The 24937-nt window shown below is 34.3% G+C and overlaps 1 protein-coding gene across 1 annotated transcript in view; it reads right to left on the bottom strand.

Annotated features, from left to right (window-relative positions):
• Nucleotides 1-312: 312 nt before the first annotated feature.
• The window catches only part of BCHE (butyrylcholinesterase), a 58226-nt gene continuing 33601 nt past the window's right edge, over nucleotides 313-24937 (bottom strand). Inside the window, exons 3-4 of the mRNA XM_006183823.2 lie at nucleotides 14328-14494; nucleotides 313-8588 (exon numbers count right to left, since the gene is read on the bottom strand). Of these exons, the coding sequence (XP_006183885.1) occupies nucleotides 8464-8588; nucleotides 14328-14494 (292 nt within the window). The 3' untranslated portion in view covers nucleotides 313-8463. The remainder of the gene's footprint in view (nucleotides 8589-14327; nucleotides 14495-24937) is intronic.

The raw sequence follows: 24937 nt of genomic DNA, 5'->3' as shown, positions 1-24937 counted from the left end.
AAACAGACCTCTGAGAATGAATCCTGGTGCATCCATAGCCATGCAAGGCTGAAATAACATGAAACAAAACCAACAAGAAAAGTGAAGAATAAACTGAAAGAGAACATTGCTAAGGCAGTTTTCTGTCTACTGCAGCATCTTGTAGTGGAACCCAGATAAGCATCCTTTCTGTAGCAGAGTCCTCCACTAGAATTTCCTCTTAGAACCTAACAGATATTGGATTTCCCCACTGATTAAGTCCAAGTTATATGAAATATAATCTGTCTCCTCTTCCTGTGCCGGTGCCTGAAGGATTAAATCAGGAATCCCCACTTATTTATAACTGCCAAAATTTATTTCAACATTTATATTACATAATACAGTGTTAGATTTACAGGAAAATGACTCATCTGAAAGGAATGTCTATATCTAAAGATAACTTGCTTTTTAAAACTCTGCTAGTACAGAAATAAAAGAAAATTTTAGAATATTTATGAATATATAAAAATTTATTTTTAAAAGATTAAATGAATTTTTTTACTTATGAAGTTGTAACAATGAATTATGAAGAGAAAATAAGTCAAAGTAAGTAAAACTATATGAGATGCAAAAAAATATAAAACTTAGTGAAAATAATGATGGTAATAAAATTAGATATAGAAAACAAACCTGGGAGGAGAAGCAAACACTAGAAGGAAATTTTCTCAAATTAGAGTATTTCTGAGGAAAGGAATAAAAAACAATTAAAGTGAGGCTACAGTGGGACAGATTCAGGTAATCTGACTCATGTGTAATAGGACTACAGGAGGTGAGAAAAAAGTAGACAGAGCACAAATAACAAAAATATATACATGTGAACACTTTCACCAAATAACGATATATACTAACTGGAAGATTGAAAATACCTCTGAAAACCTAGGAAAAATTATGTTAGATAAATAATATTTAGATATAACTTGGTGAAATAATACATATATATGTACATAGATGTAGTAGTTTCTTATGGCTGCTATAATACATTAACACAAACTTGATGGCTTAAACAATGGAAATTGATTCATTCACAATTCTGGACATTAGAAATTTGAAATCCATTTCAATGCATCAAAACCAAGGTGTCAGCAGGGCCATCTTCCCTCCATAGTCTCCAGGGAAGAATTTATTCTTTGTCTCTTCTACTTCAGGTGGCTGCTGGCATTCCTTGGCTTGTGGCCACATCTCTCCAAACTGTCTCCAGTCACATTGCCTTCTCTTCCTTGTCAAATCTCCCTCTGTCTCTCTCTTACAAGGATACTTGTGATTGCATCTGTTGCTCTTGTGGATAATCCAGTAATATCTGCCTCTCTCAAGATCTTCAACTTAATCACTTCTGCAACATTATTTCATGCATTATAAGACAACATTTACAAGTTCCAGAGATTAGGAAGTGGATGTCTTTGGGGGTAGCACTATTTAATCTGTGAATTATATGTATGTATGCATGTACGTGTAAATCTTGCAAGCATCCAAATAGATTGTATGCATGGAAACAAAAATCTAGTTACTCTTAGACTTTCAGTCTGTAGAGAATACTATGGAGTTGAGGAAAATATATTTAAATGGTGATATTATAGATTCAATCAAATTGTCACTTATTTGTGAAGACAATCAAAAGATTTTCTCAGCTATAAAAAGGCTTAGTTTACTTCTCCTGAAGAAAAAATTCTGTTGAATTATAGATGGATGGGAGATGAGTCACGATTAGAAACTTGAGAATAAGGGAGGTTGTTTTACAAAGATCTGGCAAAAAGCACTATAGTTGCACAGAGACTTAAACATCAAATTAAGTCTCAGTGCTAGACTGCTGGCTCTACTCAGTCCAGATTCACACTCAGTCTCTAGGTAATCTTCAGTCCTGTGGCTTCATGTACCATCTTCATGCTGGAGACAGCCTAATCCCCAACTCTGATCTAGACCTCTCCCCTCAACTCTACTTTCACTTAACAGTGTTCTCCTTGTTTCTTCCTTAGATACCTAGTGTGCATCTGAAAGCTAACATGCTCTGAACCAAAGCCTTATTTCTATTTAGACCTGCTGAACCTACAACTTTCCTTGTCTCAGGATATGATAAATCCATTCAGCCAGCTATTTAGACAGAAAATCTTGTATTCAAGGTTTGTTTTTTGGAAAATCCTTTGGCTATTGCTTAGAAATGTAATAAACATGATACCTCTTACTTCTCTACAGCTAATATCTAGCTCAAGGCATTCTTCTCTCTTGCCAGGAGTAAACAACTTCCTCTATGCCCACTCTTGCCTTCTTATAGTCTAGCCTCCAAAGGACCAGGGTGCTGCTTTTGAAATAAAATGTGAGTATGATTATGTAACTCATCTGTTCAAAGCCCTGTAATGGCTTCCGATCTGCCCCTCTCCTCACTTCCTGACCTCATCCCCTACCACTCCCCGATCTCCTCCAGCAGCTTAGGCCTCCTACCTGTTCCTAAACACAGTAAGTGAGATTTCCCCAGGGCTTCTCATATGTTCCTTTTGCCTGAACTTAATTGAGACAATGTCCCAAAACATTCCACTACTGAATTTCTTTAGATGAGATCCAAGCCAGACTCACTTTACTGAAATTGACATGCCTTTGAGTGATGATATAATGTGATAAATCAAACACTTTTCATTAAGGCATGAGCATATAACAGTTCAAATTATTGTTCTTCCAAGGGATAGTGACAGTCAAAAGGAAGTTGAAAAGATGATTGAAAGACATCTTAGAAAAAATTGGAATGTTTTTCAGGCATTGAAAAATGCACGTGAAAAGGTAGAATTCCAGACAGCAGTGCCAACAAATGACCAAGAACTTTAGGTGCTCCAGAATTTAAGGCACTCCTTTGTAGCCTTCGATCTAGTCTAAGTAAATTGCTGCCTCTCTAACTGGCTGTAACACCAGGTGAACTGAGCGTGAGAACGTTGCTCACTCTCTGTCTTTGAAAACTTCAGAAACCTTAGAAGAAAGAAGGAATAGCATTCTGTTAGCCTTCTCACTTAATATTTTGCACATGACTTCAAAGAGACAACTCCAAGGGAGATTATTAAAATTTTATCTTTCATGGTTATGTGAAAATGTTAATTCACTTACCAAAGAGAATATTATACACACATTTGGTTTAAAATTGAAATGCCACAGCAGATGTTAGCATTTGAGTTTTTCACTCACTTATTACCTTGCACAAAGATAGTAACTTCAAAATTAGCATATTACAATGTTGTAAAACAATGATAGCACATTCCAACTAAAGAAAACCAGGGGAATGTCTTACAGGCAGTGGGAGAGGAAGAATCCTCTTGGACTAAAAATGTTATTTTGTGCTTGGGACGATAGACCAAGAGACTCATTTCCATTGATGTGGTGAGAAATAACAGCTAAACCAAATTTTGTGCCTCCTGAAACTCCTCTCTTTCTGGAAATCATCTTTAAGAAAAATAAAATACAGTTGCGTACTGTGCATTCAAGGGGGTCCTTGCAAGGAGGATTCCTAAAGTTTAACTTATTAGCTTCATGATACACTTTTTATCCCCCTGGGAAAATGTTATTTTTTGTTCCCATAGGCCTAAGAGTATAATGAAAATTTGTATCAAAGATGTACATGTAATGCTTTATATCACCAGTAACTCCTAGATCACAGCACATGAATCTCTAGTTATTCCTTTGCATGAGTGAAAAAGAAAAGGAAAGAGGAAAGGATAAAAGAGGGAAAAAAGAAAAAAAAAAAATCCTACATGAGAATGAGAGAATCCATTTGTTCACAGCACTTCTATCAGGAAAACATTATGCCCATGGAAAATTAAATTTAATGTAGAAGGGAAGAAAAAAATACAATAGAACATTAAGAAATGTTAAAAATGAAAAATGTCAAAAACTTGAAGTTAACACCAAAATTCAAATTATCATCTAAGGTCTAAAAAATATTAGAAAAAAATTACTAAAAAATAGGTAGTCAGCGCTTCATAAATTCTAGTTCTGCTGCCCTCTTCACTAGGTAAGAGAAATACTCTTTTGAAGGATGTTTGCTGCACGAAAATATTTGTATTTTCCTGATATAGTAGTAGAAAGTTGGTAGAAATGTGAGTATGCCCTAGACATTTTAAGTGTTGGATTTTGGTTTAGGCTGTTAAAGTGAAAATTGCACTGGACAGTGTTCAACTGTCAAGAAAGACTTTGTTCAAGGCTACTGCAATAGGGGAGAGACTGAATCCAACTTCCTGAAACAGAAGATGTGAGGTTTGTTAAGTGCTGAGGTGTGCTAGTGGAAAAGTACTGGAGGACGTTCAGGGAGGGCTGACCAATGGGATGTGTTCAGCATATAGAGTTATTCCTGAGTTCGCAGTGTTTCCTTCTGGGATTAGGCCATCTGGTAATTGGTTCCCAAAGAAGTTCAGCTCCTCCCTTCCCATAGAGACTGAAAGATGGAAGCACCATCTCTTTTAATGTTTAGTTTTAAAATGATGGTTCCCAGGTCTGTGAGAAAGACATTTTCTGGGTAGTAAAACTGGCAAGAGACTGAGGATTTATTTACATTTCAAAGGGGGCAGAGAAATAATTTACAAATCCAAGATTTTTGAAATAAATTCTCTAAGAAACAAGAGGTTAGAGGCCCGCAGCCAGGAAGAAATCTGTCTAAACTTTAGTCAAGCTGAGAGTAACATTAAGGCTAACTTGGTCAAAGCAATGACTTTGAGTTTATATTCCACATTGTATTAGCTATACTAGTAACATTACTCTGATTTTTATCCCTCTTTGACTAAAACTGGGAGTGGCTATCCTAGGTAGATGATAAATAGATGAGTGATAGATATATAGATAGGTAGATAGATAGATCATTCACTTGGAATATTCATTTCAAGGATTTTAGAATGCTTAACGTTGTTAAATATATTTTCATAGTTTATTCTCCACAGACTTCTTTGGTAAGTTGTTCTTTTTTTTTTTTTTTTTTCCTCCCTTTTTCTTCCTGAACCATTGAAGGGAATCAGAAACAATTAAAACAGAATGGAAGGTCTCACTTCAGAAAAACAAGGTAATTCAGTAATTGCCTCAAGCAAAAGACTTCTGCTAATTCTTCTAAGGAGAAAAACAACTCTGAGTACTAACCTACCTAGTTTAATCATCATTAAGTAATTAATCCTAACAACATCTCTTTATGAGCCTGGCAAGAATGGTTACTTGTGCATATTTTTGAGAGCTCACAAGACAGTCAATTTTTACATAAAAAGTGCAATGGAAAATGCGAATTAAAATTCTGATTCCTTATCTTGAATCTGTATTACTATTATCAATTATTGTCAATTGAGCAAATTCTGGGTTAACTCAAAGCAAACAATGATCTTCTGTAATAACTGAAGTTATATAAACTACTGTAAAACATTATATATATATATTTCATGTACTCTTTCTTATTTTTCAAACATTTTCTCCCAAAGCGTATACTTATGGTAAAAATAATATCCTGAAAAGTTGACCTTCTAGTATGGAGGTCTTTGGGAAAAAGTATGCATGCCAAGTTTATTCTATACATTCAGAAATCTCTGTTTACAGTTCCTTGTTCAGAGAAAAATAATGAGGTCCTCAGATATCAGTAACAAGTACATTTTTTTCTCACATAAAATTGCAAATTTTATAGTTACCTGATTGTAAGTATTAAAACAGTATGAATATCCTCCCAGTTCTTTAACCATCTAGAATGGGTCATTAGTCTCCAAACTTTGCTGTACATTGGTATAATCAGAGATCATTAAGAAATACCCATTCCTGGCTCACACGCTCACACTGTGATTTAGTTGGTATGGGGTGTGGCACGGATGCTGGAATTTTTAATAACTTCCCAGGTAATTCTAATACTTAATCATGTTTGGAAACTATTGATCTACAGTTTCTTCTCTAGGGATAGTATTGTCCTTAAACCTGTGAAGACAAACAGTGCTATCATAGAAAAATGGACCAGTGCATCCCAACTTGTGGAAATCAGAATCACTAGGGAAACTTAAAATTCCTGATGTCCAGGTTCTACTCAAGAGATTCTAATGTGTAGTCAAGGTTGAAAGTTGAGAATCATGGAGCTAAATACCCATATATCAATGTGAAATTTTCTACTACATATATATCTGCAGTTCCCTATCTCATCACCGTTTCTGCCCTGAAACTCTCAAGTACCTAGGATAGCCCATGTGGATAAACTCAATTCCAACTCCACAGGTGGCAGCAGTAGTGGCTCTCCTCCTCCTCCTCACCTCTACTCTTTTTCTTCCATGCTTACACTTCTTTTTTCCACGCTTCTTCCTGGCTCCCTAAAGATTCAGAATGCTATTTTCCAGCTACATAGTGGACCTGAACTCTGCTTCTCTCATCCTCCCTTTCATTCACTCAATCAACAAGCACCTACACCGTGCGATGGCAATGTGCAAGCAGTTCCCACAGGGGATCCAGCGATGAATCTCACAATATCAAGGCATTGACAGTTAATTGCTTTGGAAATTCAGGGGTTTTTTCACCCTTCAAGGTACCATAAAGAATTAAAGTAGGCTAAGAAAATGGGCAATGTCTGGAGAAGAAACCAGCTTTCTTTTGGTGAGATAAATGAGTTTCTGCACTGCATGTGTATGGTTATTTGTGTTAGCAGTCACTTCTAAAACCACTATATCCCTTCTATTTCTCAAGAGCTGATAATTCTAATGGTGAGATTTCAGACCAGGGATGAGACAGAGCAAGGAAAATCAAACTCACGAAACAGGAATAATTGAATAAGGAAATTTCTTCATTTCTCTTTTCCCCTTCCTTCCTTCCTCTGTTCCTTCCTTCCTTCTTTCTTCTTTGCTTTCCAGAAAAGTTGTGAATCTTAGATGTTGTTCACATTTGGATATAGTATTAGACTTGTGGTGTGGCTATATAAAGGTTTTACATTTTCTGTCCCCTGCAAACCTGTAATACTTTTCCCAAATTTTGACTGAAAATATTTCTCACTCAGTTATGACAATATTATGTGTCCCTTCAATTAATTTGTAAATAAAATGTTTTCCAATTACAGCAGAAGCATATCAAAATGACTATTGTGTTTTATCATAACTGATTTAATGTATTAATATATTGTATGTTAGAGGTTTATATATTAATTAAAATTATATCTCTATATTTAATAAAGACATATTCTATTTATATTTATAAAGTACATTTTATCTCTTACATTGCTTTTTAATATTTGATTAGATGACCATTTGATCATCATATGACCATCTTTGAGTGACAGTTTGAGTGAGGATGGCAGACTCATATTGGATCTAACTATAGACATTATGACCAATGAACAATGAGACTTGGTTTAACCAACATTTTACAGACCTGTAGGCTCACTTTAGCCGGTCCTGACTGCTAGTCTTCATTAGCAGAGTCAGCAAATACTGCCCTTTCCTAGAACTTGAAATTCCCTGGTTTCTCCTGTTTAGTGAATGACTTAGTGATTTATTCACTGGGTGTGTTCCCTTGCCATGCAAGGTAGTAAGTGCAACTTTCTAACTTTTTAAATTATTAAAACAATATCATTTGTCCGCAGAAAGTAAAACCTTTTTTTTTTTTACCCTCCTGTTGAACAATTTCTCTAGTAAAATCCTAACATTTCTAGGTCCAGCCTAGGGTTCCCTTATTCCAGATGGTACATGATTTCTGAAATTGTTCAATGTAGACTTCTGCTCATCCACATTTTAAAAAAATTTTTTAGTTACAAGAAGAATAATTTACATATGAACATGTTTGGAGAGAGCTAGTGAGGAAGAAAAGAGTTGAAGAATGAGGAATATAATTTGAGGACTCTAAGCATACATATTTTAAAAAATACAGAACATAACTATTTATATTCTTTTACATTTTGTCTCTTGGTAGTGGCATTTGGTTTCTATCTTAAGGTGTTTCCAAGTGACCTGGCCTCTTATTTTAAGATTCTCTCCTGCCTTTACGTAAAAAAACCAAAGGGACCAAGTATTTTCTGTTTGTGTTAATGTATCATATTGACATTAAATGCATAAATTAATTAAAGAAAATAGTATTAATTACAGCCTCTAATGTTTCAAGACCTTATCCATTTTAAAAAGATGCCTTTTATGAGTGGTTATGAAAATAAACTTGAGACTGAAAACAGAATATACTTTTTAAGGGAAAAGAATTTTTAAAGTTATTCAGGAAAGAGAGTTTGAAGCTGCAAGTTGTTTTAATATCCATATAATTAATTCCTGAACTTTATAATGTAAAATTTAATTAAACTTGTTCTAGCCACTTGAGTTGTGAAATGCTAGGTAAGGTACTAAGTGAAAGATCTGAGGAATCGATACTATCCTTCTGGCATTTTCGTTTCAGCCACATAATAGCTTTCTTACGAGGAGTGTAAGAGAGTCCCTGAAATTTTTCCCTTAATCTACAGGAAAATGAACATTCTAGAAAGGGTAAATCTATTAATTAGAGACCTGCACAGCTTTCTTTCTTGCTAGTGTAATCGTTAAATTGATTTTTCCAGTCCATCATGTAATTGTTCCACCGATGGAATCCTGCTTTCCATTCTTGTTCCACTTCATCAATATTTTCTGTAAAACATGGAATGAATTGTATTAATCTAAATTTTAATCTCTGTTTACATTAATTGAAAAATAATTTTGATTGCAGACATCATTTTCTCCAAGTACACTGCACAGCAATTTTTTATTCTTCATTACTTATTTATCAGCTTCTCTGACTACTTGAAAAGATTTTAGTGCAATTTTATACATTATATGACAATGCAAATAATAGATGTGTACAAAATATACATACCATAAAATGCAAGTTTGTGTATTATATTACATCAAATTGTTACATTACATATATTTGCTTTAGTTTCTAAGATGTATAAATATTATTCTCTTTGCTTGACCCAGCCATGCATAACAAAAAGTTCATTTAATGCATCTCATTTACATATATAATTATAAAGCAGAGTATTATTTCTGATGAAAATACTTATATTTGAATATTTATTAATGCATAGGAGGACTTTTAATTGGCATTCTGTATAGATTTTACACTCATCCCATATCAATATATTTTTAATTCAAAGCAATGCCTGGTTATTGAAAGCATTTTATTGAAACTACTAAATGATAGAAGTTTATTAATTGCTTCACAAATTAGAAACATGACTAAGAAAATCTCTGCTTTCCAGCAGTTTGCAAAGTGTATGTATGTGTCAGGGGAGAGGAGTGTTTATACCAGAAATAATGTGAGGCAATGAACCAAAAAGCATTTATGTGCTACAAGAACCTTGAAATTTTGATATATTTGAAAGTGTATTACATTAAAAAATAAAGTTTGTGAACAATAGAAACTCTTAAATTACAAATGTTTAAAACCATATATTTATGTTCCTAATAGAAATAGACATGATAAAGCTAGAAGACAGTTTAAAGCTAGAAGACAGTTTAAATTATAAGTCATATGCATTTGTAGTTCTCTTACTTTTTAAGTTTTTAGGATACTGAGCTATAGTCACTGGATTAAAAACAAAATTTTAAGTCATTTCAACTGTTGTAAAAATAAGGGCTGACAATTTTTTAAAATATAATTTTCAGTTAGGAATTTTGAAATTAATTATAACTTTGCAAAATGTTAATTTGGAAAAGAAAATTCATGTGCTCTCATACTATGTTATAATGTATGTGTAAAAGTGTTTCTTTTCATTCATATTATTAACAATGGAGCACATTCAGTGATTCATTTTTAATTTATATGAAAATCAAAATATTTAAAACATTTGTACTGCCATTAAAAGATCCCCTGTAATTTAGGATATATTTAGGTTTAAAATGTTCATAATGCTTGGACATTGGACAAATATCTGAGAATTTATACAAAAATATCCTATTTTTATGTAAAATGCTTTTTAAAAGGTCAATGGCTATAATTTTTTGTGAATAAAAGAATTTTTCTAAAGAGTCGAAAAACATTCAATGTGGAAGAAAGATGTTAAATATTATACTAAATAATCCATGCTTGTGTTCTTTTTTATAATAATTAAATGCTGTTTTAAATGTTACTTACACAAAATAAGGACTCTGAAGTTCAGAAATAACAAAATTTTTGATACAGCAATTAAAAGATAGGTAATTTAGCATTTAAACCATGAATATTAATATTTAGAGAAAAGGTCCCAAATCTGATTTTCTTTTCTTCCTCATGGAATGATACCCAATCCATTGATTCATATAAATGTAAATTTATTTCCTCATGTATCATATTCAGACAACTATACAAGTTAGTTATTGAAATAGTTTGCTTTTTAGTGTACGAGTGCTTTGTAAACCTGAGTACATTTTTCCTTTAGAAGTACTGAACATTGATTGAGACAATAAAATATGAAACAGTTAATTATTTTCTAACAGAACCCAAAGGAACTGAATACACCATAATAAGAAGATAATTAAAAAATGAGTCCCATGTCGTAAATCAAAATCAAAACTAGTTGTGTTTCTCCTCTCCCTCGTCTCCTCTTCCCCTCACGCTGGAATACTATGTAAGTGGCTATAGATGCATTGTCATCATCAGTGAGATGTAGGTCTACTTGGTTTGTAGTTAACGTGGTACTGTGGTGTGATATAAAGAAAAGAACATCAGTATAGGCTTTGGAGTGACATGGGCTAAAATTCTAGCTCAGTCATTTACTATCTTAGTGACAGAGAAAAAATTCTTAACTTCTCAAATGAGTTTTCCAAATGTAGGTAGGGTTGGTAATTCCTCTTTTGCAGCATTACCATGAAGGGTAAATGAGATGGTGTGTACACTGTGAAATCAAGCTCTGTGCACCCATTGGGAGCTGTGCAAATGAACTGACTGCCCTTACAAAAATTTATTCCTAATTTTGCTCTCTATTGAATCTGTATACAGCTAGGTCAATACCAGTAGTTCATAAACATATTGACACAACTTTTTCAGGAGTTTTGTGATCTTTGTTTTGCTCATATCGTGTCTCATTTGGGGAGGAAAAAGGTCAGGCTCTCTTCCCTACCAAAAGAGTGATAATAATACAGCTTTTTTTTTTTTTTTTGGCTTGTCAATTAAAAAAGGGTGAGCGATGTTTCACCAGAGCTGAGTCTATTTAGCTAAGTCTGAGGCATTAAGACAGAACACAAGAGAGGTGAGTCAACCCCAAATTATTACTGGAGATGAAGTTAGAAGAGGATGTTACATTGACATTGAATTGCAGTGAGCACTATAATAAAGAAATGACATATTTCCTGTATTCTGAGAGTTCATTAAAAATCTCTTCTGTCCCCTTTATGTGCTTATTTCCCTGTTTGTCAACCAGTTATTCAAATTACCAAAAAATTCGTAATTCTTTACACAGCAATCAAACTTATTAGTTGTCCTGTTGTAATTTGGAGCGTGTGGTTGTGAACTACTAGAAACTCAGGATGAGTTTTGTGAAGACTTCATGGGCTTTTCCAGTGAAACAAATAGATAATTTGATTTGACTGTCAAGTTTCCCAAAGCCTTTTGTTTGTTTTGCTTTGCTTTTAACAAGGAATGGAAAATTCAAACACGAAAACAGCAAAATTAGTCTGATCTTTTTCTTCAAACCACCTTTCCACTATCTCATCTTTGTTTGCCACTCTTGCTAACTGATTTGCAAATAGCAGTAAATGAATCCAAAGTGACGGAATCCAAGAGGTATCTCAGCTCTTAAATTTATATTCGGTCTTCTTTAGTTGTGGCAAGCAACAGTGTTTCATGATTCATTCAAAGGCGAAAGGAGGAACCACTGGATCTGATGTTTTTCTTTACTGGGGAAGATATGAAGGTCAATTTTTTTCCTCTGAATAAATTTACTTTCTCAATTTTAGTGAAAAATACTGATATATGATTGACATTGAATGGGTTGTTCTTCCACTAGCCTTTCTTTTTTCGAATAATTATATTACTGAGTTACATTCCTAGCAAAAAATCTTAATTTGATAACAGTTGAAAAAAAATGTGCATTTTATTTCTTGCAAGTGCATGCAGTAATAGCATAGGCACGTGCTGAAGGACAAGCTGAAAATTAAGTGCTAGAATTTGTGTGTTTAAACAAGTCTTCAGGATTATTATTTTTTTTTTTTGGAAAATATGCATTGCTTAAATGTAAACTACTGCTCATGTGGTACTTCTAATGCTTAAACTCATGGGTTTCCGTGAGTAAGGTAAACATTTCTCCTTTTAAGAAATCCAATCAGTAGTTATTCTTTGAAATTTTCCTTTATTTGTAAAGCTACCTTTTAAAAAAATACTGTTTTCATAAAACCTTCACCTAGGTCATCTAAGTAACCTTAATTTTCAGAACATTAAAGATTAAAATGTTTGAAGTTTTGTGACTTGAAAAATATAAGGTACAGTAAGAACATATTAATCTTTTAAACCCCCCTACATTATTTTTTATAAAGCCTAAAAACATTGCATTTCAAACTGGTTTTGTTTAAATGTAAACATTTTTATTATTAATGAATACCTTGCTGATGTTATGACAATTACATCATACATTTACTAAAAAAAATTTTAAATATACTTAATATAACTCCTTTGGGGGAATTATCTGAAAAAAATAGTGATAAAATTTAAAATTATGTTTTCAAGATTCATTGGAACCATCCGAGAGCAAGGTATGGTATACCCACACAACTCAGCACTGCTTAGAGTAGAGAGTTGTTCAGCCCTGTGTATGCCAGATGCATACCGCAGCATGTAGTCAAAAACTTAGGAGTTTGTTTATTTAACCTGCTTTATAGTAGCAGACAATTAGAGACAGAGATTTTGAAATACATCTTCAAAAACTGCTGATACTGAAATTGTATTTTATCAACAAATACATTGCAATAGACCACATGTGCTTGAACTAGAAAGAGTCAGTTTGGCTTATAATAAATTAGTCATTTAAAACTTGCCCCCATCCCCTGCTTATTTCCCTACAAATTATGATCTTCTCATTTCAAAAGTATTTTAAGTAAAGATTGAGAATATGTAGTTTATGATATGTTAAATGGTACCTCTTCTGGTCTCTTGGCAGATTAAACGCGTTGCCTCATTGTTATTCACACCCAGAGGACACAAGGGCAGCACTGTAGCTCTGCCAAGGGATGCAGAAGCCCATCTCTCATACATACTGTGTCACAGAGCATTTGGTAACACATGGAGCGCTGGTATAGCGGTAATGTTTCCCAGACAGATGGAGTCCACAATTGTAATTTTGGTGAGCAATGTCTGATAATCAAAAGGCATATAAAACAATCGGATACAACTCTGAGATGCCCACAGTTGCCTGAAACTAACCCCTAACCTCTCTAAGCAAGAAGAAACTAAAAACATCCACTATACTGTGATATCTAATATATAACCTGCAAATTGTGGAGTGTTATGATAAACAGGATGGTAAAGTCTAAAGGACCCGGTTAGCAATATGTCTGGTGGTTGAAAGTCAATTACTTTTATTTGAAAAATACAGAAAATAGACTTGAGGAGCCACATGAGTTATAAACAGCTGGACTTTTTTTTAAAAAAGGCAGTGAATTGGAAATGTCTGTAATTTTTCTCACAGAAAATGTGATCATTTAAGTTGATCACTCAAATTTATTTAAATATTCTCTTACTAATGAATTAAGACTATGCTCATCTGAACCATTTTCCTAGTATCTCCTTATATAAATCTAAGTAATCACTTCCTAAAGAGTAGTTGACTAAATTGCTACCTGTTTATTGTAGTATGTAATGTACGTGCATGCTCTTTAAATATCACCAAGCTCAGAATATTCAGAAATATTTGGATTATGCTTATAAGTATTAAATTTTAGGAGTTTTCTCCCCCTTAGAAATCAAGGTTTCTACTCCTTATCAATAAAATTATTTTTGCTTCTTTTTGAATATAAATTAAATTTAGTTCCATAGTATATTTGTTCAGTTATTCAGGTCAATAAATTGTTTATGTTACATATTTATTTTGTTCATTTATCCATTAATTCACTTCACAGAGATGGGCTAAATGGCAAGTAGTGCCCAATTTTAGTTCCACTATTAGTTTTCATGTTCCTCTAGGGGAATTTTCTATTTTTGTTTTCTTTGTTTAACTACTAAGGTGCTGCTTATATAGTAAACCTTCAACACATATCTAAAATTGCTGGAAGAAAGTTGTTAAAATAATGGACACATTGGAATCAGATAATTGTAAAGTCACAGATGAACATTCTCACCATGTCCTGGATAGTCTATCTTTTCTCCCACTTACATAATTCACAGCCAATTATTTAACCAAATACCAAAAAACACACCTGTCATTTCCAAGACTTTGGGAAAAAAGAGTGTCCAGAATCTGCATTGTTGAGCACGTAGTTTAGTGTACACTTTTGGTGACTCTGTATTCAAGGTTAAATATTTCTGTTCAGGGCTTTTGAAGAGAGGCCATCTAGTACTATTGTTCTGGGTCCCATTTGGATTTCTGAAAAATTAAAGAGAGACATTATAGTCCTACTAAAATCACTATTAGATTAAAAAATATTGTTCTCAAAAACCAATAAGACGAGATTGGGCACGTTCAGGGTGGTATGGCCATAGATGGCAGCAGGCGCCAGCTTTATTGTTTTTGTAACTATGTAAGTTTAAAAAGCTAAAGATCCAATCTGTTCTTAGAAACAATAATTAGTACATATATGTAAACTAACTAACTAAATAAATAAAAACCAATAAAAGCTTTTAAAATATCAGAAAACTGTGGACACAGTCAGAAAAATTGTGGGTTTGTTTGATGATGTCAAGTACATATGAATAGGGTTGAATGCTTTCAGTGCCTTGAAGCACTATGTTAGTTTAAATTGTAAAAATTAAAATTTAAAGAACTTTTTATACACATTTCTATTTAACATACAGGGAGAAAAATATATAAATATATTCTATTTTAAAATACTAATATTTTCTTCTCACTTAAACCTGTGCTTAATTACAAATCTCCTTATTATGTAATAACCTCATTACTCGAGGACACTGCCTTCAGTCTCATTTTTTAAGTTGATCCCACCTTCTTATAGATCTGTCCACTGCTTAAAGATCTTTCAGTCATTCCCCAGTGGGCTCAGACAAAGGTCAGTGAACATGGTGCCAATGACATTTCCAAGCTTACTTTCAGGTATTTTCTTCCTGGGCCAGCCAACAGGAATCAGGGACAGTTCCTTGGTCTTCCCTCCTCTATTTCACCTCCTTGCCTTTACCTAATATTTCTTCTGCTGGGAATCCCTCCATTTCTTAACATCAGGAGTCTAAGTCAATCCAGAACCTTCAGATTATCTTTTACTGCTGATGTTTCCCATATCTTTAATTGTTATTTCAAAATCAATAACGCTTGACTTTATTTTTCAGAAATTTACAGTTTGGGACTAACTAGCACCTTTGTAGCACTCAATATATATTATTGCCTAGGTCACACATACAGAAACACAAAGAGTAAACATTCTGGAAGTGACTCTGTCTAGTCAGTCGCTGGCGAGTCTATAGATTTCCAGATTTCCTTTTAATGTATTTGTATGATGTTATTAGGAGTCAGACAATGCTCTAGGCTCTAGAAATACAAGTAAATATGGAAAACATAGTTTTCCCCAAGGAATTTACAAGCAAGAACATCCATGAAAACAAAGAACCAACAATATACGGTAGCCTAAATCAACCATAAACAAAGGGACACGAATTGTCAGAAGAGGGAACAATCGTTATGTGTTTGGAAGGAAATTACCTAAAGCAATCCAGACAGAATTATCTAAAGCAAAGGGACAGAATTATCATAGGTATGTATATAATGAGTGTTCATTTTAGTTCAAGTAACAATGAAAAAAGTAGTTTTCTTGGATTCTAGGATAGTGGAGATCCTGTTAGAGTTATAGCTTTAGGATGTAAGTGTTACAGCAGGAAGATCTAACAGCCTAAGAAAATGGTTTAGACTTTAGCTTGTGGGTTTTTACTATTCTGGAGGGATTCTTGACTAGCTGGCTTATTGTAAATATAACATTTTAGAAATATTGACCTAGAGGTGGTACCTAGGCTAATCAACAAATCTATTAAATAGTCACATATACTTCTATCATAAAAGGAAGACTCACGTGATGAGGATAAATAATTCATTTCTTTTCTTAGATTCATCTAACTTAAGCAAAATCATGTAAGAAAAACTCCAGTTGAACTACTCTAAAAGTTCAGCACACAAAATTCTTTATCATTGATTTGAATGATATATAATCTGTATATTATTAATAGATAGAAATTTGGGAGTCGTGACAGTAGGTACACTTTTTCCCCCCAAAGCTTGTGAATCCCTAGAATTTGGAGAGAGAAGCAGGCATTCAGGCAGCATGGTTATCCAGAGGCAGAGTTTGCCATCAAGAACTTGTGTCGAAAAAGTACAATAAATTCCTATTTTATCATTGATGCAGACATATTCAGCCATGAATTCAGGAGCTGTAGAGATAAATCGCTTCATGATGAACTAGTTGATTTTATATAGGAATTGGATGATTTAATAAGAATTATTAATAACCAGAGCTATTCAAGCTAAACCAATATCATAACAGGATTAAACCCTCTTGCTTTAGGGGATTATTTGAAAGAGGTCATGAAGAAAATTTTTCCAGATCACAGATGGCACACTTGTCTAGGTGAATTATGTAGTCTTTTTCTTTTCTTTTAAAGCTTTAGAAACTAACAAGTACAGCTGCTGGAGGCTGCATATTAAACCAGGAGAACTATTGGTCTGATCCGGTACAGCAATTCTTATGTTCCTAAATTGCCCACTTTCCTTCTAATTCGATTCTAATTAACTTATGGCACCATTTAAACTGCACATTCATTTCTGGCTTCTGCAAACGGTGACTTAAACAGAGCTGACTTGTACTTGAGTTCAAGAGCGAAGCACTAATGGCACTGCCAGTGTTCATTTAACAAACTTTGTCCTATGAAATAACTCATGACATTCCAAATTGTGATTCAGAGGTAATCAAATTCCTTTGCCTATGGATGCAGATACAGTTTTCAAAAAGTGATTGAAATAGCTATTGAAGTGATGAAGCATTTTACTCTATAATTTGAAGAAAGCTCCAAAGACTTGAAAACAACCAGAGATACAATTCTCTGCTTATTGGTATCAATTAAAAACTTTGTGAAATACAATATAATTCCCAGATACAGAATTCTGAAACACTGTATAATTTTAATTCCAAAATTGTAAGATAAATTTAAACATGCTGATTTTGCTATCTTTCAAAAATATTTTCTGTTCTGGTTACAAAATAAAGACCTCAAAGCAACTGTACTTCACACTTTCCATGAGATAGAGAAATCTCTTCTCTTTTTGTTACCAGGCTCTTTTTCTAATTTGTGGTATACAAAATGGTCTAAAAATTATCCTTTTTACTCTTCCTCTAATGTAGGATTGAAAAGCTTTAAGAGACAGATTATTCAACCAAAAAAAGCAGAATATCTTTCTAACAACTGTGTTACAGGAAATTACCTGCTTGCCATTGACATCTGAGCACAAGATTTGATAACTCATTTTTGAATAGATTTTTTTTAAGGCACTAATTGACTCAGGATGGCTGATATGAAGAAGCAGGATGCACTCAAATTTCATATATCATTTTTTGAAGTTATAAATTCCAATATTGCTTACCCAGTCCTAACACAGGATTTAAGCTCTTCTTTGATTAAGAATTCAGAGACAGTTATTTCTAACTAAGATATACAGTGATTTTAAAATGAATATATTTTACTGTGCTTTACAATCTAATCTAATGAAGCCATGATTATTAGTTGTAAATTGAAAGACCATCCAAAATTTTCCACTATCATAAGAGGGCTGAGGGAATACAGCATATACTGGATAATTTCTTAAATAGGCAAATATTCATGGAATTATATTCCATGTTTTGTCATGCTTAAATAAAACTGTATTTTAATTTAAAGAAGAAATGGTTATAAGAGAATCTGAATTTGGAGATCAGATCCATTATTTTATTCAATAAACATTAATTGAGTGCATACTATGTCAGGCTTATTTGAATCACAGAATATTCAACAAAGACAAAACAGAAAAGTTCCTGCCTCTTGCAGTTTCATTCTATAAGAAAGATAAACAATAAGGACAATAAAGGAAATACACAGTATATTACACAGTTATACTGCTAGAAATGTTAATAAAGTGGAGAATGGGGATGATAGGAAATGACAGGTGTGTAATATTTTCTCTGTGTGTGTGTGTGTGTGTGTGTGTGTGTGTGTGGAGAGGCAGTGGTGAGGGAGTGTATAATAATGAATTTGCTTGACTTTTGTTCACATATCCTGGGAGATAACCTCTAAGTGTTTGGAATTTTGCACCATACCTGATAATTTATGCTAACAGGATGACTTAAGTAATGCATCCGATGGTTTTTGCTAATGACGTGACTCAGGATGGGGCTACTCACACTGATAATCTTAGGGAAGGAACTGGGCTCACCAGGAAGACTTACCGAGTGGTCAAAGGTTTGGGACTCAGAACCAAGTGTTACGAGCCTGATCTTCAGGAAGGGGAGGGGCCAGAAGATGGCATTTAACCACATGACCACTAATTCAATCAGCCACGCCTTTATAATGAATCCCCAATAAAACCCTGAACCTCAAGCTCAGGTGAGCTTCCTGGGTTGACAGTTCCCCGTGTGCACACTGCCACCATTGATGCCATGAGGGCACTGCAGCTCTGAGGGCACAGAAGCATTCTGTTGGGATCCTTGTCAGTCCTGTTCTATGTATCTCTTCCTTTGACTGGTTCTGAAATATATTAGAATCTTTTGCTATATTAAAACTGTCATTGTAATTATAGCATTTTTTTCTGAGTTTTGTGAGTCATTCTAGTGGATTATCAAGTCTGAGGGAATACGTGGGGACTCTGAACTTACAACTGATGTCAGCAATCTTGGGCCAACTTGGAAGTCTGAAGGACTGTGCCTTAACTTAGACTTTGGCTAACTCTGGGTAGGGAAACTGCAATATTTGGTAGGAAAGAAACTTTTAAAGAAAGAGTTGACAGAGGAGTGAGCCATGCAGTTTTTTGAAGGAAGACTACTTCAACAAAAGCAATAGAAAGCAAAGACCAAGGGACAGATATGTGCCTGGAATTTTCCAAGAACAGCTTGTAGGAGAGTGTGGCTAGAGTAAAGCCAGCCAGGGAGAGGAGAGTAGGAGGTAACATTATTTAGTGACCTGTATGCTGGTCCTTATCTTTTTACATCTACTCTGAGTGAGAGAGGAAGCGTTTGGAAGATTTGCACAAAGAAAAAACAAGATCTCATATTTTTTAAAAGATCATCTGGGTAAAATTCTGGGAAGGGACTGCAGAGAATCCAAGGCCAGAAGCAGAAACAGAAACAGGAGATCAGTTAAGAGACCACAGGGATAATTTAGGTGAGAGATGATGGTTACTTGAATGCTTGAACCAGGGAAGTCATAGCAGAAACTGAGACATGCTCAGAACTTAAAAATAGTTTGAAGGTAGAGCCCTTGCAATTGACCAATGAATTAGATATGAAGAGAAAGAGCAGTCAAAGATGACTCCAAGGATTCTGGCTTGAGAAATTGGAAGGATGGATGGAGTTGTCATTATTGAGACAAGAAATGCTGCAAGAGGAGGGTACTTGGAGGAAAGTGTCATGAGTTCAGCTTTTCCCACATTTTTAGGAATAACTTCAGCTTTTTCCTTCCTATGTAGGGAGAAGCTCTGTTCTTCCCTACTGTGTATTTCTTCCTTTTCTAATCACACGGAACACTTCTGACACTTCTGGTCACCAAATGTGTGGAGGTTTTTCTCACACAGTAAGCAAGTTTTCAACACCAGCTGGGTGTCCTACAATTTAACTCAGTTCTGACACGATCTACCCAGACAGAGCATCGGCTCTCACAGGTAAGGTCTCAGTCCCACAAGACTGCCCCACCCTCTCAACACACTTCAGACACCAGTGGCGAGCTCAGATCATCCCCTGTGCTGTGTGACCAACCAGCTGTAGACTGAAAGTTCCAATGACCCCCCCCCTCAGGTTTGATAAATTGCAAGAACGGCTCACAGAACTCAGAGAAACATTTATGATTACCAGTTTACTCAAGGATATGATAAAGGATACAGATGAACAGCCAGATGAAGACATACATAGGGTGAGGTCTGGGAGGGCCCAGGGGTCCATGGAGTCGGACTGTTGCCCGCCCCCACCCCAGTGTGGATGTGTTCTCCAGCTTGGAAGCTCTCTAATCCCCACATGACTGGGATTTTATAGAGGCTTCCTCATGAACCATGATCAATTGCTAACTCTTTTTCTATCCCCTCCCCCTATCTACAGGATGAAGGATGAAGCTGAAAATTATCAGCTTCTAATCATGGTGTGGCCTTTCCGGTGACCAGTCCCCATCCAGAGTCTCCTCCTCAGAGCAAAAATTGGCCTGGTGCTCTTATCACTTAGGAATTTACAAAGATTTTAGGACCACTGTGTCAGGGACAGGGTCAAAGACAAAATAACAGACCAAGTGATGCTCCCAGTGTTCTTACCATTTAGGAATGTGTACATTATTAGGAGCTCACCAGGCACAGTGATTGATCTAGATATTTATTATTTCACAACATGTGAAATTTGAGAAAGGAAAATGGTAAGTAAGCAGTTGGAATTTAGTGGTTAATCTTTAATTTATTGAGGGTATCTCTGCTTTCCATCCAAATGGATTCACAAACTATTTAATGTAGTGTTCTCCCAGGAGCACTAAAAATGTGACCAAATTTACAAATTTCAATACATAAATGATATTTTAAAATTTACATGTTACAGTAAATTAATTCACAGGATTTACAGCACCTGCCCCCTCCCAGATCTTTGGCCTAGGTTTGTCCCACCATCTCTTCAGGACTTCCTTTCACTACAGAAAATTTTTAAATTTAAAAACTACCATTGCAGAGAAAACTATATTTCACAGATGATAATTTAATTTCAGAAAAATCAATACTCTGAGCTAAATAAAGTGAAATTCTGTATCGAATACATTTTTACTATGGCTATAAGTTACTATGGGACGGTTTTAATATGTGCTTTACACATGTAAACTATTTTTTACCATGATAGTTTAACATTTAAATAAAAATAATTGATAACATAGCATATAGCCTGTGCCTAAAGGATCCACGTTTAAAAAGTGAGACATGCAGATTCAGTACCTTTAGAAAAAAATCAGGAACCAATTGAGCAAAAAGAAAATACAAATGAAACATTCCGTTAGTACCATGATTAGTGGTGGTAGCAGCAAATGAAACATTTCGCAAGTTGCTTCTGTTATTTTGACATGTTTATATAAAGAGCAGACAAAGCAATTTTCATATAGTAAACATATTTACTCTTTGTATTTAAGCAGATGAAGATGAACAGGACTTCCTCACATAAGCTGTTTTAGCAAAATACGGAGATACAGGTGAATGAGTGATACTAATAAACAGCAAAGGATAAAAACTTATTTCTCTCAGGATCATATTCTCTGCTTCACTTTGCATACAGGGAACTCCTTAGGATAAATATAAGCTTTATATATATTTTGAAGTAGTTTTTGATTCCTTCTAGGGGAATTTCTGTGGCTGTAATATATTTATAAAACTGACCAAATTCCACTACTAATTTTGTTCACATTCCAAAATCTGTACAGTCTTTAAAAAGGACCCAAAGATAGCATTCTTAAATACATTAATTAATTTTAATAATTTTTTGTTATATAACCAAATAAAATTAGTTTAATACCCACTGAATTCTATTAAAAAACGACATTAATTCATAAGTGCATTACCAGTATTTCAAACATCCTGGTTCCATTTTAATCTATAAGGCTACAGCTTAGGCTGATTAGTTGTATAAAACTTATTCTGAACCTCATGGTTTTCTACAAGCTTCCAAGATAAATGTTTAAAGACAAATGGAATAATTTAAATAATTTTTCTTCACAAATACACACACATATACACACAAACACACACATTCCTATTTATCTAGTTCCTTACTCTTATGTATTATGTATATACGTGTGTGTATGTGTATGTGTGTGTGTGTGTATTCCACAACTTAAATACTAGGGATAACAAAAACAACAGAGCAAGTATCATTTATGTAAAACTCTAATCTATATCACAGTATCATACTATTGCAATTCATTGTAACAGTGCCAAAATATATAAATAACAACTATATATTGACCGTTGGAACAAAAAACATCTTATTTAGTTTTGTATGCTTAGTACCAATCACAAATCTGAGCAGGAAATAGATACTTAATAAATGCTTGTTGAAATGGGAACTAAGTGAATAGCCTTCAGAACTTTAGATATATTTTGAATTAATTCAGAATGACATATAAAATGCTTTTCACAGTAATATAAGAAGAGAGAAATTCACTTTATTCTCATGTGTTAAGATGAATAAAAATGTCTTGTAAATATAACTCTTCTAAGATCAAAAACTTGAAAACTCACATTGATTCTTCAAGTGCCTAAAGCAGTAATACATTTGACTTCAAAGTCCTACATGAGCCTATGGAGGGTCACCATGGGCATGAGTTTCTCTTAAGCTTGTTCACATACTGAATCTCAGCTCTTTTCCAAGTTTTCTGTCCTCCATCTAGATGCACTGTATATTTTTAGGAAGAGTTTTATGACTGCACTTTTTTCCCTCTGGATGTAATAAGGGCAAAGAAAACATTAGTTGCTAAAGCAATATGGAGTGTATAATAATGTAGTTTTGCATAGAGGATTTTTTATAAGTGGATTATTTGCAGTTTAGATTATATTTAATACAAATGTCTAAATCGAGTTTACTTTTTGTTACTTGTTTCCTCTGTCTCCTGACATTTCCATTGCAAACTGTGGAAGAAAGAGAATTAATTATTGAAGAACTAGTCCCTAGATTCAGGAGTTTAAGCTTTCTCCTTATTTCAACAAGTTTGCTTTTTTAAGCAGGAATCTGGGCATGGGGTGGGGAGCAGGACTGTATTAGTACACTACAGAAGTTTGCAATAATTCAAAAATTATTCTCTAATAATGATTTCTTGGATCTAAATATACTGTGTAAGTAGAGTCCATGGTCAAGTTGGTTATTAAATTTTTATTATCTCATCATCCCTAACTAGTGGATAGGGATACATTCTCAACTTCACAGAGAAATAGGAGTACAGACTTTTATGAGAGAAAGAAGAGAAGAGAAAAGTGAAGGCAAGGGAAGGGAGGGGAAGAAAGGAAAGAATCCCAAAGGAAATACATAAATGATATAACCTTGTTACCAAATTTGATCAACAGGCAAAACACATCAGTGATCTAAACTTTCTACGGAGGGGAAAAAAAAAAAAAGAGGAAGATTTATTTTCACTCAGCACTAATAAAAAGGACCGAATTACATTTCAGTTAAATAAATGCCATTAGGAAGTTGAGATATATTTAGCTGCACATCATCCCCTAACTTTAAAAATAATTATTAACTGTAGTAACTGGAGGCATGTGGAATATGGGATGAGGTTTCAGCACTAGCAATAAGCAAAGGCCAATTATGATATAATAGAGACAGATATGTGCTATGGAAGTGGATGCCTGGGAACTAAGAAAACAACATCCGGCCTAAAGGGTGATTAAAAATTAAAGCTCAGCATTGCACATAAGATGAGACTTCTTGAGTGTTCCCTGGTGTCGGGAACCTTGTCTAATCTTCTTACTTTTTTATTTTTTACCAGCACTTAACAAAGAATCTGGCCCAGGTTTTCAGTCAGTGTTGTTCAACTCAATCACATTTAAGGAAAACAAAAGGAATTTTTTAAAAAATGTCTTAAACACACACAAACATTTTTCTCCTTTTAATCCAAATCTAAATGTTTCAACACATTTTCAGCTTTGCTGAGATGTAGTTTTTTTTTTCTCTGAATTTGTGACTAAAAACCAGGTGCCCACTTTAAAGCAGATTTTCTATACTTTGTAGGAACATTTAAATTGTAATTAGTATTTAAAAGAGGTTTTGGTACTTACCCCAGTCTCCTAAATACTTCACTAAAATAGTTGGATAGAATCATGCAAGCAAATTGATTCCAGGCACACAGTTTGCATTTAGCAATTAGGACGCACTGCACATCGTCAGTTGTTCATCAGCTGAAAGGGCAAGAGGTTGCCAGACAAAGGATCTTTAAGATCTTCACTAAATGGTTGGTATGATGGATGAACAAAGCTTTCATGGTCAGAAAGATTATCCTTTCTTCTTTCCTCTGCATTGTTTGGACAGAGGGTTGGCTTAATTAGCTGGAGAATTAAAGAGGAATACCAGGCAATGTTTAGCCTCCTCCAGCTTTCCAGAAAAATGAACTGGGTTGAATACTAGATTGATGTAAAGAGAAGCAGAAACGTTTCCTTCCTTCCTTCCTTCCTTCTGTTTTTCCTCCTTCCCTCCCTCCTTTTGTTCTTTACTTCTTTCTTTTCTTTATTAGCTTGGCAGGTGCATCCAGACATCTTGCCAATTTCTAATTGTGAAAATGCATTATATGTGTACCTATTTCTGTTTTCTAGTGATGGTAGAGCAATTGCTATCATTTGGATGCAATCATGTGAATCCCAGAGGGGTTACAGCCGAACAGGCTGTAGAAAGTTCAAATGCTTTCACGTAATGGCACTAGAGCACTTATTTTAATAAGAGTGCAGACTTAGTATTAATTATGGATAAGAAAATAATCCCAAACTTGAAACAAACTGGCTTGTTTTTGAGTCTTCCAAATTCTATCAGTTGTGTTCTTCTTCATGTCAGTTTGCTTTAGTCTGTGGCATAAAACTGATGGCAGGAAGCCCACAGTTTTAGGAATAAGTCTAGGAAATGCCAAGAAA

Source organism: Camelus ferus, chromosome 1 (assembly GCF_009834535.1).
Source record: "Camelus ferus isolate YT-003-E chromosome 1, BCGSAC_Cfer_1.0, whole genome shotgun sequence".
Taxonomy (NCBI): Eukaryota; Metazoa; Chordata; class Mammalia; order Artiodactyla; family Camelidae; genus Camelus; species Camelus ferus.
This window is presented reverse-complemented; position numbering and strand designations above follow the sequence as displayed.